This window comes from Microcebus murinus, chromosome 21 (genome assembly GCF_040939455.1).
Source record: "Microcebus murinus isolate Inina chromosome 21, M.murinus_Inina_mat1.0, whole genome shotgun sequence".
Lineage (NCBI taxonomy): Eukaryota > Metazoa > Chordata > Mammalia > Primates > Cheirogaleidae > Microcebus > Microcebus murinus.
The window spans coordinates 12465845-12485647 of record NC_134124.1 but is presented as its reverse complement, the minus strand read 5'-3'; the positions used below and the strand labels follow the sequence as shown (position 1 = coordinate 12485647).

The window sequence follows — 19803 nt, the reverse complement described above, 5'->3', positions numbered from 1 at the left end:
AGGTGCTGTGGTGTGGGCAGTGGGGATGGAGGGATGCAAGAACAAGGAACTCAGTTACAGTGGAAGAACTTGAAACAGACCAGGGGAATGGGGGCGTCATGCTGCTTGCAAGCGCTTTGAGTGGCTAGCGAATACCCTCCCTTCCACGCATAATCTCCCACCAGTGTCGTCCAAACTGCAGCCTAAATTCCAGAGTGCCATGCAGGTTGAGGGTGTATTTACCTTGCATTTCTACCATAATGACATGTCCTTTTTTTTTCTACTTTCCCATGTACCACAGATTTATGGTGCTATTTAAAAAAAAAAAACATTATATGAAAAAAGAATCTTAAAAATTTTTAATGTTGTGAAATATACACAACAGCATCAAGTTTACCTTTTTAAAAGGTAACCACATTGCTTTGCAATCATCACCACCATCTGTCTCTGGAACTTTATTCGATCTTTCCAAACTGGAACTCCATAGCCGTTAAACAATAACTCCCATCCCACTCACCTCCCTGCCCCTGGAAACCACCCTTCTGCTGTTGGTCTCTGAGTTTGACTTGTTTGAGGCATTTCATATAAGTGGAATCATACAGTATTTGTCTTTTTGTGACTGTGTTATTTTATGTAGCCTATGTTTTTAGGGTTTATCTATATTCTGTGTCAGAATTCCCTTGCTTTTTAAGGGTGAATCCTATTTCATTGCAGGTATATATCATGTTCTGTTTTTCTAGTCATCCATTGGTGGATACTTGAGTAGCTTCTGCCTTTTCACTATTGTGATTGATGCTGCTGTGAACATGGATATATGAATATCTGTTTGAGTTCCTGCTTTTCATTCTTTGGGGTATATACCCAGAAGTGGAATTGCGGAATTATATGGTAATTATATGTTTAATATTTTGAGGAACCATTTAAAAGTATTATTGTTCTTTTTAAAATTATTTTTTATTTTTAATCAGCCAATTATAATTTTATCTATTTATGGGGTGCAATGTGATATTTTGACATACGTGTGTAATGTGGAATGATTAAGTCAGGGTTATTAACATATCCATCACCTCACATGCTTATCATTTTTTGTTGTGAGAACATTTGAAATCTACTCTCTCGGTAATTTTGAAATTTATAAAGTGATGATCATTAACTACAGTCCACATGCTATGCAATAGATCTCAAAAACGTATTCCTCCTGTCTGACTGACATCTCCTTATAGTCTTCCTCTACTCCATGCCTCTGATAACCACCTTTGTACTCTCTACTTATATGAGTTTGACTTTTTTAGGTTCCACATATAAATGAGAGCGTACAGTATCTGTCTTTCTGTGCCTAGCTTATTTCATTTATCACAGCGTCCTCCAGGTTCATCCATGTTGTCCCAAATGACAGGTTTCCTTCTTTTTAAGACTGAATGGTATTCTATTTTGTATATAGACTACATTTCCTTCATCCAGTGATCTGTGGTTGGACACTTAGGTTGGTTCTATATCTTGACTATTGTGAATAACAGCCAAGTGAACATGGCAGTGCAGCTATCTCTTCCACATACCTATTTAAAGTCCTTTGGAACTATACTTAGAAGCGGGATTGCTAGATCATATGGTAGTTCTATTTTTAAGTTTCTGAAGAACCTCTATACTGTTACCAATAATGACTGTACTAATTTACATTTCTACCAACAGTATACAAGGGCTTCTTTTTCTCTGCATTCTCTCCAACACTTACCTTTCATCTTTTTGATAACAGCCAATTCTAATAAGTGTGCGGTGGTATCTCATTGTGGTTTTAATTTGCATTTCCTCCATGATTAGTGATGTTGAGAAGTTTTTCATATACCTGTTGGCCATTTATATGTCTTCTTTTGAGAAATAACTAGGTCCTTTGCCTATTTTTAAAATGAGTTGTTTTCTGTCTTTAGAGATGTTTAAGTTTCTTATATATTTTGGATATTAATCCCTTATCAGATGTGTGGCTTGGAAATATTTTTTCCAGTCCACAGGTTGTCCCATCACTCTGTTAATTGTTTCCTTTGCCATGCAGAAGCTTTTTAGTTTGATGCAATCCCATTTCTGTTTTTGTATTTGGGGTCAAATCTAGAAATTCATTGTCCAGACCAATGTCATGGAGCTTTTCCTCTATGTTTTCTCCTAGTAGTTTTACAATTTCAGGTCTATGTTTAAGTCTTTAACCCATTTGTGTTGATTTTTGTATATGGCGTGAGATAGGGGTCCAATTACATTCTTCCATGTATGGATATCCAGTTTTCCTAGCATCATTCATTGAAGAAAAAATTTTTCCCCATTGTTTGGTCGTGGCACATGTGTTGAAAACCAATTGACTACGAATGCCTAGGTTCATTTCTGGGCTCTCTATTCTGTTCAATTTGTTGTCTGTTTTTATGCCAGTGCCATGCTGTTTTGGATACTATAACTTTGTAATATATTTTGAAATCAGATAGTATGATGACTCCAGCTTTGCCTTTTGTTTGTTTTTGGCTCAAGATTGCTTTAGATATTTAAAGTTTATTATGGTTTCATGTGAATTTTAGGCTTGTTTTTTTTTTTTCTATTTCTGTGAAAAATGACATTGGAATTTTGATAGGGATTATATTGAACCTGTACACCACTTTGGGTAGTATAGACATTTTAACTATTAATTCTTTCAAACCATGAACATAGTATAGCATTCCATTTATTAGCGTCTTCAATTTTTTCATCAGTGTTTTATACTTTTTAATGTAGAGATCTTACACCTTCTTTGTTAAATTTATTCCTAAATATATATATCTGTAGCTATTGTAAATGGGACTGTTTTCTTGATTTCATTTTTGGCTGTTTTGTTGCTAGTGTATAGAAATGCTACTGATTTTTATATGTTGATTTTGTGTCCTGCAACTTTACTGAATTCGTTTACCAGTTCTAGCAGTTTTATTAATGACGTCTTTAGGATTTTCTATATATAAGCTCATGTTGTCAGCAGATTTGACTTCTCCTCTTTTTATTTGGATGCCTTTTATTTCTTTCTCTTGTCTCATTGCTCTGGCTAGGAGTTTCAGTACTATGTTGAATAGAAGTGGCGAGAGTGAGCACCCTTTTTTTGGCAGTGGCCGTCAGTGTGCGTGACAGCAAGGGACTGGACCATTACTGTGTATTTTTCTCAAGTGTACACAGAAGACGAATGCTATATATACTATACTCTCAGCCACTGAACACTAGTAAGCATACCATCAAGCATGGGGGTTCCTCCATCTGGGAGGCATTCCCTCATCCCTTGACTCCCCCATAGCCTCTGTCTCTCAGCCGTGATTTCACGTTCTCGTGGACACTTTTGACTCATGATGGCCAACAGAAGAGATGTCGGAAGTGCCAAAAACGTGCTAAGGATAAGTACTTACTTACCTCAAGGCAGGCTGAATACATAGTTTAATGTGACTTGAGGTAGGCAAGTATATTCAAAAAAACAGATCAAGAAACAAAGAGAAAGGTCTGAAGGACAATAGGGATTGATGGAAGGCTGGGACACAAGAAAAGCTTCATACACATGTCTCCAACCTCGGGGAATTGCCAGCCACTGTGTGAAGCACAGCTGGAGGGAACCCAGGCCAGAGTTAACTCATAACCTCAGACCTCAGGAATCCGAAGAGAAGAAAACAGAGATCACCCCTCACCGTGAAATTTTAATATCATAGATATTAAAATATTAATACAGTACAAATACAAATACAGATACAAATATTAATACAGATACGTACTGTATTATATCCTTGATTTACATATAGAAAGTTTAAGGTATTTTTAGCATCCAAGGACACATTTTCACCTTTTTTTGATATCGGCTCTGTTGAGACAGCAGGCGTTATACGATACAGGGTACAACTATCTTTTGGGGTTTTGGCCTCCACTTCTGCAAATCAAAACAAAACCAGCTCTACCCTCCAAAAACAAAAACAAATTCAAAATTCCAAACTCAAATCAAAGAACGTTTTCGTGGACCTCCACATAGTTGCTTATAAGTTCCACGGTTTTTCTGGAGAGGCTCAGGAAATAATATGAGCGATAGCAATCCTGTTATGCAAGTGTTCTTTTTTTAGCCCAGTGTGTCTGAGTGCTTAGGGAGTACTACAAATGCTGTGGAAACGCAGAGCTCTCATTATGCAATCACATAGAGTTTTTTTTTTTTTTTTTTTTAAGTTTGTGAAATATATTTTCAATGTGTGATAAAATAATTTGTTATTTCAGCTACTCTCCTGGCAAGGCCCCATTATTAGTTCCATCATTATTCTTATTGTGTTGATCAGGAAGCTGAAGCAGAGAGAGATTGAATTCAACAGAGTGTGAAATATTTGTCACTGAAACAATGTGGGCAAGTCAAACAATTTGAACATTGCTTTGTAGAAGGTCTGGCCTAGACATGCTGGAGCTAAAGAGAACTAAACATGCTGCTTTCTTAGGGTGTGTGCTTGTTATTTTGGCCTTACAAAAATCTATTTTAGTAGTGGAAGATAATTCCCTGGGACTGAAGAAAGAAGTGGTGATACTATATAGGTAGTCCAAATGGGCATTTGAAAAAAACCTTGCCGCTATTAGGTTATATCATTTTTGCGAACTAACTGTATTAGTTATTTATTGCTGTGCAACAAAGTACTCCAATACCTTGTAGCTTAAAATAACACATATTTATTTTCTTTCTGTTTCTGTGGGTCAGGAGTCTGAGCACAGCTTAGTTGGGTCTGCTTTAGGGTTTCACAAGGATACAATCAAGGTGTTGGCTGGGGCTGCAAACTCATCTGAAGGCTCGGCGGGGGTCAGCGGGTGGGGGGGAGGGTTCAATGCCAGACTCACTCACATGGTTGCTGCTAGGATTCAGCTGACCTCCCTTGGTTCCTCACCACATGTGTCTCTCTATAAAGAATCTCATAACATGGCATCAAGAGAGTGAGAGGGTAAGTGAGCTCTAGCAAGGTGAAATATCAACTTTTTTTTTTTGGTAACTGACATCCCTTTATTTTTCTGTATTCTACTCATTAGAAGCAACTCATAGATGCAGCCCACGCTCAAGGGAAAGAGATTACATAAGGACATAAATACCTGGAGGCAGGGGTCACTGGGAGCCATGTCAGAAGCTGCCTGTCATTGACCTATGCCAAGTTGTGTGCACGGTATTAAGTTCTTTTTTGGTACACATTGGGATTTGATAATAATTAGTGGTTGAGGAGGGTCAGCAGTACCCCCCAAAACCTCAATATTAGTTTTTAAAAAATTTCTGCAACATATACAGACATTCATTAATCATTTATGTACAAGTAGGCACAAAATAGTTTGCCTGTTCGGTAAGTTTAATAATTAAGTCTCCATCCTTTTGGGTACTCTAACCATGAATTTCACCACCAGTTCACTAAGGCAGAGCAGACACTATTCCAGAGGCAAGGTTCAGCTATTTTACAGGTAGTGTCAGACATTCATAGTCTTCTGATTCTGTGGCTGGCCATAGGACCACTTAGGCATAAACCCTGGGTGCCATTCCTAACGTTGGAGGGAGACAGGCTTGTTGGATAGAGACTGACACCCTGATAGTGCAAGGGTGGGATGCATCTTTAGGGTTTTCAGCTAATCACCATAACTTAAGTCCTATTCATTGAATGAATAGGAGTCCATTTCTAATCTCCATTATGCTAGTTAACAAGCCATTGACTTCACCAATGGAAATTCACAGTTTCAATGTTCCTTGTGCTAATTACCAAAGCCTCTTGTGTTTTACTGAAGTTTCTGCTTGCCGATTAGAATGTTTACAGACAACCCTTGGAGTGTGAAGCCCACGTTAGGACAACTGATTGTACCTGGTGCATAACTTGAATTAATACACACACTATAATATTATACTGCATGTGCTGAAATATTTTAAAGCAAACTATAGACATCCTAACAACCATATGCTAGTATCACCTCCTGAACTAAAAGCATAGTATATTGTGCCTTTAGAAAAATTACTCAGTGTGAAACTAGGTTTTGGCCATATGTTTAACACAGGGACTGTATGAGAAGCTTTAGAGAAAGGATACTTGGCCCCTGATCTGGTTTTCTCATTTCCTGGGTGTCACATTTTACCGCTCTGATCCTCAGCTTTTTCTTTCTAAAATGGAGTGATGATCATAGTCCTATTTCACAGGGTTTTTAAAGGATTAAGTAAGGTCACATATGTGAAACTTGTTTGACACATAGTAAAACCTCAATAATTATTAGTTTTAAGAGAAATTCTTAAATTTCTCTTAGGCAGTGTATTTTTATAGGTATTTTTACACTTTTTATAGTGTATTTTTATAGGTAAACAGCCTTTTAAATACTTACCTGAACAAAAATTTTAGATACACAGTAGTATAGGGCAAATTTGTGGTGTTTCTTTTCAAGTTTATTTACCATTTAAAAATTATAAACGTATTAAATATTCATTGTCAATTTTTAATTAAAGTGCAATAAAAATCATTCATAATTCTAATACTCAGGATATGCTCATTTAATATTTTGATGTAGATATTTTTATTTATGGACATATTATAATCATTTTTCTGTGTTATTATATATTCCTTGAAAACTTGATTTTTGATGCCTGTGTAATATTCCACTGGCATAATAGCTCTTATTGTTAGTTTCTATTTTTTCATGATTATAAATAATATTGAATAAATCCTTGAATAAAAATACTTATGTATGTTTCTAAATTGCTTCTTGGGTTAAGCTCTTGGATGAATATTGCCAAATTTGCTTCCAAAAGAACCCTGCCAATTTATAGCTTCCACCACTAGTTGGCATTATTCTTGCCATATGGCTTGAATGAATGATTTAACATCTTAGGACTTTCATTTCCCCCTAGGGGAGTAGGGCTAATTCTTCCAACTTCATGGCATTGATGTGAAGAAGAAACAAAATTGCTAGCTCCTGTCTTCTGGTACCAGACGGTTGAAAGTTTATGATTCTGTCATTAACTAGTCGTTTGACCTCAGTCCCCCCTTAAGGCTTTTTATAATTTGTTACCCTGGACCAGTTGCTCATAGATGCTCAATCCCTTATCTGTGAATTAGATACCCAGTGTACACACATACCCCATTAGTCACGACCCTAAAAAACAGTAGGCATTTCAAAATTCGATTTCAACATAGAGGAAAAGAGAAAACTGTCTTTCAAAAGAATAAATAAAAGTCACAAGTATGACATAAGAACACCAGGGTAACAGTATGCTGACTATATATTGGAGACTTGCATCGCTTTCAATATTCTTTACATTCCTTGAACCACGTGAAAGAACTGATGAAATAAGTTCTCTCTCCAGCTCCAGAGGGTTTATTTCCTAGCTCAAATTTGCCTCTGTTGATAATACTTTTTAATCCCACTCTTGAGTGCTTAGATAGATTGACTTAGTTGATATTTATTCATTAGATACCCTGAGAATATTACCAAGAATTCTGATTTTTAACAACTCATTTCTATATCAGGTAAATCATAGTAGCTGCTGTCTTACACATCCTCTCCCCATCAGCTCTGCTCCCACGTTGTTACCTCTGGGGGGTTAGTCCCATGAAACATAGCTTGGGCAGGGAAAGCAGCTTAGTGAAAATGAGTACTCTGCAAGTGATACAGTTTTCTGTTCCTTCGACTTCGTTTAAATCAATGCCTTTACTTTGACTGTGAGATCTAGGAATCCAAAATCCTCCCATGGCTCATTTCAGTTCATCTGGGTTGTAATGGGCTTTGCTCAGTGGCAAAGCTTTCGGGAATTCCTAAATTCTGGGACATTGCCTTCTATGAAACTGGGCGAAATCTGGGAAGTTAAGCTTCTACTCGAACGGTCAGAAAGGGGTTTCCTGAGCTCCAGGTGTGTGGGTGTCGTTGCATGTGTAATGGGGGGAGAAGGTTGTCTGCACACAGTGCAGTGAGCAGCCTGCTGACCCAACCAGGAGTCAGGCTCTGGTCCTGTCTTGGCCGTGGTGCTTGGACTAGAAAATGATAGATCTTTCTTTAAAATCAGATTGGAGTGGGTAGGTCATTTTCAATTCTGAAATCATATGACTTTTTAAAAAATCCTCTCCTCCTTTCTTCCAGTCTCTACTAAGATTTTTTTTTTTTTTTTTTTGTCTGACAAGTAGTCTTTAAGCCTACATGAAAATTCAGTAGTTTAACTAGGGACCTAAGCACACCAGACAATACATTTAACAAGTGGTCAGGGGTTCAGGTGGCAATAAAATATTACAGAATAGGAAGCATACTTTTATGAAATACTAGCTAGGAAAAGGAGAAGGGTTGGTAACCATGTGGTAGGGTTGTTACAATTTCATTTTATAATCCTATACGCATGAGTGTTAAATAAACTACATATGACAGACTTGTAGGTCTTTGAGGTATTGGTGCCCAGTAATAGTGATGTTGGCTTAGTTTTAATCCATGCCTTCTGTAAACACAGACTATTCCGGAAACCTTGGGGAAGACTGGATATAATAATAACAGCAGCTGCAATTTACTGAGTGTTTACCATGAGCCAAGTACTGCACTGTTTTATGAACATTTAGTCCTTCCAATAATCCTCCAAAAGAGAGACTGTAGTTATTTCCACTTTTCCATTTTATAAATGAGAAAATAGAGGCACACAAAGGTTAAATTACTTGTACAAGGTCATCAGCCAATAAGTGGCAGAGCTGGAATATGAATCCAGGTGGTCTGACCTCGGAGCCCACCCTCTTAACAGCTGTTTGACTCCCTGCTGTGCAGGACAGAATCCTTTCCCCCAGAGAGCTTAGTGAGACAAGACAAATGCATGAACCTGTCCCCATCAGCATTGGGTGTCCTTGTGACCTTGAGGTAGACACTTGGTAGACTATAGAGAAAATTTCCTTGTCTTCTTAGCAATTAATGTGTTACTTGCTTTCTTAGTGTTCCTCTACTCTCTTACCCAACTAGGTATCTCTGGAGATTTGGGAGCTGTGTTTTCCCCACCAGTCTATTAGTTTTCTGAGCCTGTTTCTCACTCTGTTGTGCTAAATTCAAAGACAAAGACAATGAGAAAATAGGAATTTGTGGCTGCCATAAATCTTTATGTACCTTGTATAAACCTAAGGCAGCACAGAATTGAAATTTGAAGCAGCTCTGGCCAGGCTAGGCTGCATTGAAAGACCAAAAAGAAAAAAGAAGAAGAAAAAAAAAATAGAGGCTGCATCTGCACATTTTTGTGGACTAAGTGCCTTTGAGGTTCAAATCTGTTGCGGATCAAAGGTATCATTACTTGTAGTATTGGGGCTTGGATTCAGCTAAGGCTCTTTGTGTTAAATTAAGGCTCTGAGTTTGACCAGGAAGACTAGGAAAATGTCAGTCAGGCATCTCAGCTCAGGGGTTTAGACAGAACTCTGGGTAGAACTACTTGAGTTGGAAAGGTAATTTCATTTCTTAAGGGTGCATGCAGTAGTTAAACTGCATTTGTGTGCGTAAGCCCTGCAGCACGCTAATTGAAGTGCTTCTTGAGCTCTCTGAGGTGTCCAGCCGTCCCCCTGGAGCATTCTTCCTCCCTTTGCCTATGGTGATTTTTTTTTATACTGACTCTCCACTCGAAGGTAGAATTTCATCTCTTCCCGAAGGACCCCATTTGTGGGACTTGGGCAGCAGGCAGAGACCCAAGAAGGTGGCGGGGAGGAGGCTGCGGTGTCTGTCTGTTGTTAGGGGGAAAAGAAGCATTGGGTCTAGTGACTCCAGATTTGTTGGAGTGATATTTCTTTGTCACTCTCAGTTTTGTTTTTGTTTTTTTTTGAATTCCACTTGCTGTCCGGGATTTGACCCTTTATTCCTCGGCTAGCTTTCTTCCTTAGATTCCATCTAAACTTTTTCTATTTTTCTCTGAATTTCCTTAGCAAAGGAAAATGAGGTTTTTTTTTTTTTTTTTGAGAATTAAGTAACTCTTCATATTGATTCCCAGTTTAAGTAGAATTTAAAGGACACAGTTAAGAATTTTCTCAAATCAGTGGCCTTTAGCAGGGTATAGCTTTTGTTATTTTTTTTTTTTTTTTTTTTTTGAGACAGAGTCTCGCGTGTTGACCAGGCTAGAGTGAGTGCCATGGCGTCAGCCTAGCTCACAGCAACCTCAAACTCCTGGGCTCAAGCAATCCTTTTGCCTCAGCCTCCCGAGTAGCTGGGACTACAGGCATGCGCCACCATGCCCGGCTAATTTTATATATATATTAGTTGGCCAATTAATTTCTTTCTATTTATAGTATAGTAGAGACGGGGTCTTGCTCTTGCTCAGGCTGGTTTCGAACTCCTGACCTCGAGCAATCCGCCCGCCTCAGCCTCCCAGAGTGCTAGGATTATACGCGTGAGCCACCGCGCCCGGCTAGCTTTTGTTATTTTTTTTAAAAACATGAGCATTTGTTAAAACCTACTGGTTTTCCTATTATTCTCCAAACTTCTTGCTATGTTGTAATAGTTCAAAATAAAAAAAAATACTGCACTCCTTCTAAAAAAGTTCTTTTATTTAAACAAAGTTTAAAAAATACCTTATTTTAAAATGTTTTAAAAGGTACTACCTGCACATAAATATTTTAAATGATATTTCCAATAGAGCCATATATGTTCTTTTGTCTCAATTCCCTTTGAAACCAGCAGAATACCCTGCCTGCCTGCCTGACCAGCCATGTGACCTTGGATGAGCTGCTTAATGTTCTGTGTCTCATTTTTCTCATCTGCAAAATGAAGATAATATTGGAATCTACTTCATGGAGTATTTCTGAGGAGTAAATGAATTATATATCTAGAACACTTAGAATAGGACCTGGCACACAACAAATAATCAGTTGTTATTGTTAACATTATTTAAAAAGCAAAACACAAGGGCAAAAACTTATCTTTCTCATTACGTTTAGTGGTTACGATGAATCTGTCTTTGGAATCAACTCAGCGTGGGTTTAAATCATAGTGCCCTCCCTCATAGGGTATGGGCAAACTTAACCTTTCTCTGGGCGAAATGTGAATAAGACTATGTAACTTATGAGTATGAGAATTATAGGAAATAATGTAAAGGGGTGTTTAAAATTCCTTGGCACACAATAAATACTTTGTAAATGATAATTGTTGTCTTTCCGTTATAATCCAAATTGGCATATTTCCTTCTGGGTCTTTTATATGCAGATTTAAAAGACAGTCGTAGTTACAGTACTAGTGAAATTTCATTTTTTGCTTTTTTTCAAGTTATAGTTTATAACAAATGCCTTTTGCAGTAACTACATAAACTTCAAAGCCGTCGCTTTAATGACTGCATAATATTTCATTAGTTATATGATACTTTACTTCACCCTTTGTTTAGTATTGAGCATTGATGTTATTTCCAGCTTTGACCATTGTCAATGACACCATATGAAACATCTTTACACATAGAGCCTTTCATATTTTGCGCCATTGCCTTAGAAAAGATTCCTTGAAGTGCTCTTATCTGTATGTGACTATTTTCACGATTCTTTGAATGTATTCTCTCTCACTGAAAGATAAGCTTCTTATATAGAGGGCACCACTTTATCCTTAATGCCTAGCACATTGTCAGTGCTTAATAAATATTTTTTTGAATTAATGAACAAATGAATGTATTACAATGCCATTTTCCAAAAGTGGTAAGACTTCTTTATATTTTCATTCTGTTACCTTTTAACAATATTCTGAAAGGCAGAGGAACTTCTTATCCAACACAATGTTATGATAGGTAATAATAGCATGTAATATTTTTTTAGCACTTTAATGCCCCAGGCGTCATCCTGAGTGTGTTGCATGTATTAACCTCCTGCAGTTTGCTGAGCAGTTCTCTGTGGTGAGTACTAGCATTATCATTGTATAGATGAAGAGGAACAGAGAGGTGAGTTGACTTGCCCAAGATCACACAGGTGGTGAGTGGCAGAACCCAGATTCAAACGGGGCAGTCAGACCCTTTGTCTGAGCACTTACTGACCAGGCTGCATGACTTTAAAATACTGAAAATCCCTCCTCGTTTGCTTTCCCAGCAGCTCACTGTTTACTTAAGCCAGGACAACTGACTTATTTCCTAGACAACCTGAATCTGTTGGCTAAATGCCAAACAAGGTGTGAATCAGAGCTGTCCCTCAGTCTTAAGGATTTTGCACCAGTCTCCAAACGAGAGCCAGAATTGCTTGCAGCTCTTGGTTTTTAAAAGAAATCCCAGCTTTGCAGTTCACCAAGTGAAGACTATATGGATGTATTTTTAATAAGCCTTAGGTTTTTTATTGAAGGGAGGAATTTTTGTTTTTTTTTTTGATTGTTTAACATTAAAGACAGCTGGTAGATGTAGAACATAGAGTTATTAATCCACGTGGCAGTATCTGGAACAAATAATACAAAGACTATGATCCTAGGGATTAACCAGTAACACTTCCCATTTAGTTGCAACTGAAATAGTAGAATGTCTTTTTGAAAGTATCAGCCATGTTATTATGTATATTTCTTCAGTCTCTTCTTTCCCCCTACTAGTTTATGATGGGGTTGGGAAGCTTTGAAGAACATTTGTACCTACAGTAGTCTCCCTTTATCCACAGGGGATATGTTCCAAGACCCCCCAATGGATGCCTGAAAACAAAGATAGTCTTGAACTCTCTGTATATTATATTATGTGTGATTTTCCTTTATCTTCTTCACAGTTTCATAGGTAGAAGATTAGTTCTTCCTGTAGATCTGAGCAACCTAGCGTATGATTTTTTTCTTTTTTCCTTCTTGAGAACTTTTCACTTACAGCTTCTCTTTGGCATATCTGAATTGCTGTCATCACTACATTTGCACTTTGGGGCCATTACGAAGTAATATGAGGGTTACTTGAACACAAGCCCTGTGATACTATGATGATCCCTCCACAGTTGATTGGATAATCCAGATGGCTACTAAGCAACTAATAGGCAGGTAGTGTCAGCATGGATATACTGGACAAATGGACGATTCACATTCCCAGATGCCAGATTTCATCACGCTACTCAAAATGCTGTGCAATTTAAAACTTCTGAATTGCTTGTTTCTGGAATTTTCTATGAAATGTTTTTGTACATCAGTTGACTATGGGTAACCGAAACCCCAGAAAGCAAAACCACAGACAAGGGAGGGGTGGGGCTACTCATAAGTACTACAAGGCATTTTTCCGTTGCAGATAGTTGACTTAAAAACAGCAGATTCACTCAGGGTACACTGACTCACGCCTGTAATCCTAGCACTTTAGGAGGGCAAGGCAGGAGGATAGCTTGAGGCCAGGAGTTCAAGACCAGCTTGAGCAACATAGTAAGACTCTGTCTCTACAAAACATAAAAAAAAGTAGCTGGATATAGTGGTGTATGCCTGTAGTTCCAGCTATATGGGAGACTGAGGCAGGTGGATTGCTTGAGCCCAGGGGTTTGAGGTTACAGTGAGCTATGACGATACCCCTGTACTCTAGCCCAGACAACAGAGTCAAAAAAACAAACAAAAGGATGATTTATCTTTAGTCTATCTATATATAGAGATTTTATTTTTTAATCATTTAGTAGCTTTCCTATATGTAGCTTTTGTTCTGATTTCTCTTCTTAATTTGTAATGTTAAATGCATAGAATTAAAAAGCAAGTATCACTTATTAAATTTGCCATGGACTTACTGTTCTGCCACTCCATAGCTAATGCAAAGGATGAGGAGGGAAGGCAAGCCATCATGTTTATGTTGCTGTTGTTAATTACAGCACTCTGTCTGTAAGTCATAACTCTGTACCTCGTTCACCCACTGTGGGTTTGTCCCTAAGAAATGCTGACCATGTCCAGTACTGAAAGGCGTTTAGTAGGAAGTGAAGGGCTCTCCAGGTTGGTGTTAGGCAGTTGACCAAGGAATTCTAAATGGCAGATATTATATTGAAACAGAAATGCTTCTTATGGACGTATTTTTCCTCTAACTTTTCCAGAGTGCACGAAGGAGCTTCGCTTAGTATCGATAGGAGGAAAAAAATGCATTTGGAGATGTGGTGAAGTGGATTTTTTTTTTAAGTTAATTTCAAGAACTATTATACATGTGTTTTGATCTCACCCTGCTTCTTCTAAATTTATAAAATTAAAACCACCCAGTTATAGATGGAAACGACTTCTGTATGGCAGGAAGGATTATGCCTAAAGTAATGTGTCCTGTTTTTGGTAATTTGAGAAGGGAACCCTATAGGCACACCTTTTCAAGGAGCTAATATACTGAGGGCTCAGTTACAAAAATCTGGGTGTGAATCTGGATTATGCTACTTACTAACTGGGTGCCTTTGGTTAAGTGTCTTAACCTAGCTGGGTTGCATTGTGTTCAGGTGGCTGACTTGTAGGTTAGGTGTGAGGGTTGAAAGAGACAAGGCATATAAGGTGCTTAGCACAGCTGAGTAGAGACATTAGCCTGCTCAGTAATCAGTTCTTTCCCTGGACGTGGATTCTAGTTCTGTCCCTGCTGCTCATGACCTATGACCTAGAGAAAGCCGGTTGAGCTGCTGGGCTGGGTGTTGTAAAGCAGAAGTACTGGTGGTTCTCAGAGGTGATGTGAAGAGCAAGGGAAATATGAACAAGCATGAGGCGAGCCACTAACCGAATGGGGGTGCCTCGCTGTGGGAGTCCCATTATAAGGGGTGCACAGTCAGATGTAGTTGTAAAGAAATCAGTAGCTGCTTTTTGGGCCACTGGGAGAATGTCTTTTGTGTGCCAGTAGCTTTGTATGTTGCCTCACTTAATCCCCAAGAGTAATCCTACAAGGAGGTATGCTTGTTCTCTTCCCTCCATCCATTTTATAGCCACAGAAACAAATTCAGGGAGGTAAGAACTCATTGTGGAAACACTTGGAGAAGCCCAGATTTAAATCCTAGGCTTGTCACTATGTACTCAGTTAGGTGACCTTGAGCAAGTGAGTCACCTCTCTGAGGCTGAGTTTTCTTAGCTGGAAATGGTGAGAGTAAAAGAATCCCACCTCCAGGGACTGTTGAGAGGATTAAATGAGATAATGTAGATAAAGCCCTGGCATGTAGTAAGCCCATAATAACTTACCATTAGCCTCAATATTGTTGAGATTTGGTGAGATGCTTTTTTTTTTTTTTGTCTGAAATATGGCTTTGGAAAATTCCGTTTTGTTCAAAGGAAATGCCTAATTTGAAGACACAATAGATTGGCCCAGCATGTAGAGAAGATCATTGACTTATAGAATTGCATGAATCTGGGGGAAGGAGAAGGGTGGAGATAAAACACAAAAGGAGAATTGTCTGGGCATCTGTAGGATTTATTTATTATCTGGGCATCAGTTGGATTTATTTATTCTGTTGGAGGCAATTTGTTGATAAAATGTGCAAGCCTGCCGCTAACCATTTTACCTCTCAGAATAGGTAAGAAACAAGAGGAAATTATGCCTAAGCTTAAGTCTGATGAATAACGAAAAAATAAGGGAGAAATGATGGGAACCTTGTTGTTTTTTCAGCTGGGCACAGTTAAGAGTATAGGAGTTGGTACTGGGACCCTCTGGTGCCAGGCACTGAAGCAGTGGAAGGAATAGCTGTCTTATAATCAGGACTAACACAGATGGGATAGGAGTAGTAAGCATCCCATGAATGGAGGTTTTTAAGCAGATAACAGATGATGAATTGTCGGAAATGTCATGGATGGAGTGTGGCACTAGAGAGGCTGGCCTTGATTAGTGGAGAAAGGAAGCCATATTTTGCATGAAATCTAAGTCAGGAAAAATAAAATTATCTACAGGTCACTTTTTAAAAATTCAAAATGAAAATAGACTCACTGAACCACATTGGAAGATGGGGGTAGTAACTTCATAAAATAGAAAAACACCAGTGACTTAAATACTGAAAATTGTCAATATGGACATGATTCTATAATCAGTCTTTCATTCTGATACTTGATCACAGGACATCTCTCTAAATCAGATGGGCCACTCTCAGTTCTTGGCTGAGAGTTTTCTATCTGGACTAGATACTGTAAGGACCTTTCCAGTTTTTAGACTTTATTACTCTGGGTTATATGTTTTTCCATTACGAGTTGTTAGAATTAAATATTCTCCTTAAGGAGAGAGGAAACTTTATAATGCAAAGTGAGGACGTCTGAATTATTGGGTCAGTTTAATGTTTTGCAGTTATACCTAAAGATTTTGGGTTACTTATAAAAATAAAAACGAACCTTACTCCAGAGTTTATTAGCTACTATGGGAAAATTATATTGAAGCCATACATTCTATCAGGCTATTCCTAATTGAAAAGCATTGTATTTAAAACAATTTGTAGATTTGATTAGATATTGATTCATATATTAGGACTCATGCCATTTTGTTTGGGAGCGGGACCAAAATATCTGACTTATTTATCAGGCTTCCATCATCGTATATGTGGTCTGTTGTTGACCACAATGTCATTAGGTGGCGCGTGGCTATACTTTTATTCTTTTAAAAGTCGTAGCGCTTCTCAGAGGCTGTCTTGCTTTTCATTGCTCTTCATTCCTCTGTTTCCTCTGAAAAGACCAACGACCCTTTGAGTCTGGGCTTCATATCTTAATCTGCGTCCCTGCTCCCCACAGCTTCTGAGCAGTCCCTTACACACAGCGGGCACTGATACTGTTTATTGTATTTGCTCCAAAGCCGTGACCCATAACAAAACGTTTCCAGTGGGGTCTTTTATACCAGTCTCTTATTGCTGTGATAATTAAGTGAGCGATTCTCTTTTGTTAAGAGCTCTCCGTAGATGTGTCTTTTGAGAACTGCTTTGGAATATTTTTAATTTTTGCAAGATCTAATATGACTCTCTTTGGAGCCTCCTAGGTAACTCAGAGCATCAGTTTGATAATAACGGAAATATACGGTCTGGATTTAGCTACCTTTAGTCGTAACTTCTTTCTGTTCCTCTAAGACAAGTTTTGTGTTTTCATTGATAATCAGCTATTTCTCAGAGACTCTCAGAGTGGGGAATCTGTGAAATGTTTTGCACCTCAAAGACTCTGAGACTCCTTTGTGGGGGTGCACCTGGCCAGCACAGTTCTGGTATTAGGGACATGAGACCACCAGGTAGTTCACTTATCTGTACGTTGGCACATACAGAAAGATAGCCTAGTAAGAGAGAGAGAGAGAAAAAAAAAAAAACTCAGAGGGAAAAGAAATAATAAAATCAAGCTGGTTTATGGTGTGTCAGTCCAAGATGCTTTTAAGCCATATCTATAAAGGTACATCCACTTAATGTTTGTTCTGCATTTCAGGCATCATTGTGTGATAAGTGGCGTAAATTTAGCCTCTTTAAGCCTGATCTCCTGTGGGTTGAGATTTTAAGTGTTGGAACTTTATTTGAAAGGACTCTATCGATTGGACTTTGATTTGATCCTTCCATACCAAAGCGAGGAACTAAATAATGACTCGGACTCCCTGTTAGTTTGTATTTATTTATTTATTTATATCCATTTTATAGGCCTATCTCCCTCCCCTCCCCCATGCTCTACCTTCTGTTTCTAACTGTTCTGCCTAAAAAGGCTAAAGTGGTGTGAGAGGGGCGGGGGAAAGAGAAAGAAAAATCAGCTGTCACCTTGTGAACATAATTGATTGAATAAATAACGTCTTTCAATCCCCAAGGCAAACCTCAGAGTCTTCACTTATGTCAATTAGTGTTCAACCCAATAAGTGGTGGTGGTCTTAATTTAGAGGGATGGCAGAGTTTAAGGATCTCTCTTCCTAGGGAAGGAGTGTGTTTTTCTTGTTTTAAAGTCATACCATCTTTATGGACCTATTCTGCAAAAAGAAGCTTGAAAGGGAATTAATGTGGTGGTTTTTATTCTTCCTTAAAAATAGGAGGATGATTTAATTATTCCCCAGGAGTTTGCTGAAACAAAAACTTGAAACACGGGAATGAAAATTCCCTGGAATCCACTAGACCGTAAGCTCCACGGGGGTAGGGACTTTATCTTGTGTGTTCATCACTTAGTCTCCAGTGCATATAGTAGGTGCATAATAAATATTTAACTGGATCTATTGCTGAATGAGTGGAACAGACATGAACATTATCCAGGTCTTACATTAATTCAGTTAAATTTTATACCATTGGTGGTTCCATCTCTTGCGTCTGCCTCTTTTTCCCCCCAGTTCTTTAAAAGGAGAGCCGTAAGAGTACAGTATATCTTCAGAAATGATTAAGGAGAACCTGTTTTATCAATTGCTAGACTGCCAGAGTTGCAGATTGTGTAAAGCTGCTATTTACAAATTCTAGTAAGTGAACTAGTCATGCTTCACAATCACATGAGATATGTTATCAATGTAAAGATTCTAGGTCTCAGCCCTGGAATTTCTGATTGAGTCAGTGGTAGGGCTTGGGAGTATTATAGAAAGTGCTGATCCAGTCTCCTTGCAGTCCCCTGACCTCTGTAGTCTAAGTTACTTTTTGGAAAAAGTGATCAGCCTAAGGTACCCAGCAGAACGATTGGTGGAGCTGTGACTAGAACCCAGGTCTCCTGGCTTTGATAACGGTGCTCCTGGTTCAACGAGGTTGAGCCAGCACTCCCTGCTACTTAGCTTTCACTCAAGATAGGGACAGTATTTGGTAGGGGAAGGAGTGCTTTGGGCCTGGAGGGGATCTCAGTGGGGCACCACAGCATCCACTACCCGAGGTGATGCACATGGCCCCTAGCAGTGAAGCTAGCACATCCATAAGTTTTCAATGAATATTAACTATTGTCATTATCGTTCCAGCTCTGGCAAGGCCACTTAATAGCTGGACCACTTTTAAGAAGTTACTTAACTTCTCTTTGGCTGTTTTCTTATGGTTAAAATGGAGATCCTACAAACATATGAAAAAATGTTCAACCTTTCTAATTATCAGGGAAATGCAAATCAAAACCACCATGAGATATCACTTACCTCCAGTGAGAATGGCTTTTGTCAAAAGGTTCCAAAACAATAAATGTTGGAGTGGATGCGGAGAGATAGGAACACTCCTACACTGCTGGTGGGACTGCAAACTAGTTCAACCTCTGTGGAAAGTAATATGGAGATACCTAGAAGAGCTAAAAGTAGAACTACCATTTGATCCAGCAATCTTATTACTGGGCATCTACCCAAAAGAAAAAAAAAGACATTCTGTAAAAAAGACATCTGCACTAGAATGTTTATAGCAGTACACTTCACAATTGCAAAGATGTGGAAACAACCCAAGTGCCCATCAAAACATGAGTGGATTAATAAAATGTGGTATATGTATACCATGGAGTACTACTCAGCCACAAAAAGCTGTTGATCTAGCACCTCTTGTATTATCCTGGATAGAGCTGGAGCCCATTCTATTAAGTGAAATATCACAAGAATGGAAAAACAAGCACCACGTATACTCACCATCAAATTGGTATTACTTAATTAATACTTATGTGCACATATAGTAGTAACATTCATTGGATGTCAGGCAGGTGGGAAGGGCGAGGAGAGGATGAGTATATTGACACTTAATGGGTGCAGTGTGCACCATCTGGGGGATGGACACACTTGCAGCTCTGACTCAGGTGGGAAAAAGGCAATATATGTAACCAAAACATTTGTACCCCTGTCATATAAATAAAATAATTTTTTAAAAAAATGGAGATCCTTAACTCTGCTCTGGCTACCTTCTTGAGCACATGTGGAGATTATGTATGTGAAATTGGAGTTGAATATTATAAAAATGTAAGGTATGACTATACGCCTACTTTTCTGAAATGAATATATATGGCCATGACCTGGATTCCTTGAAGGGAAAAGGTTTTGATAAATGTAAACGTGCTTGTCTGTGAAATACGGCATTTTGATCTTTCTTT

General features: G+C 38.4%; 1 protein-coding gene across 3 annotated transcripts in view; it reads left to right on the top strand.

Annotated features, from left to right (window-relative positions):
* The window catches only part of PRELID2 (PRELI domain containing 2), an 88545-nt gene that overhangs the window by 62123 nt on the left and 6619 nt on the right, over positions 1-19803 (top strand). For 2 of the 3 annotated variants that reach the window (XM_075996168.1, XM_012749053.2), the window contains exon 6: positions 10624-19803. The exons of the other annotated variant lie outside the window; for it this stretch is intronic. In XM_075996168.1, coding sequence (XP_075852283.1) covers positions 10624-10755 — 132 coding nt within the window. In that variant the 3' untranslated portion in view covers positions 10756-19803. The remainder of the gene's footprint in view (positions 1-10623) is intronic. 3 annotated transcript variants of the gene reach the window in all.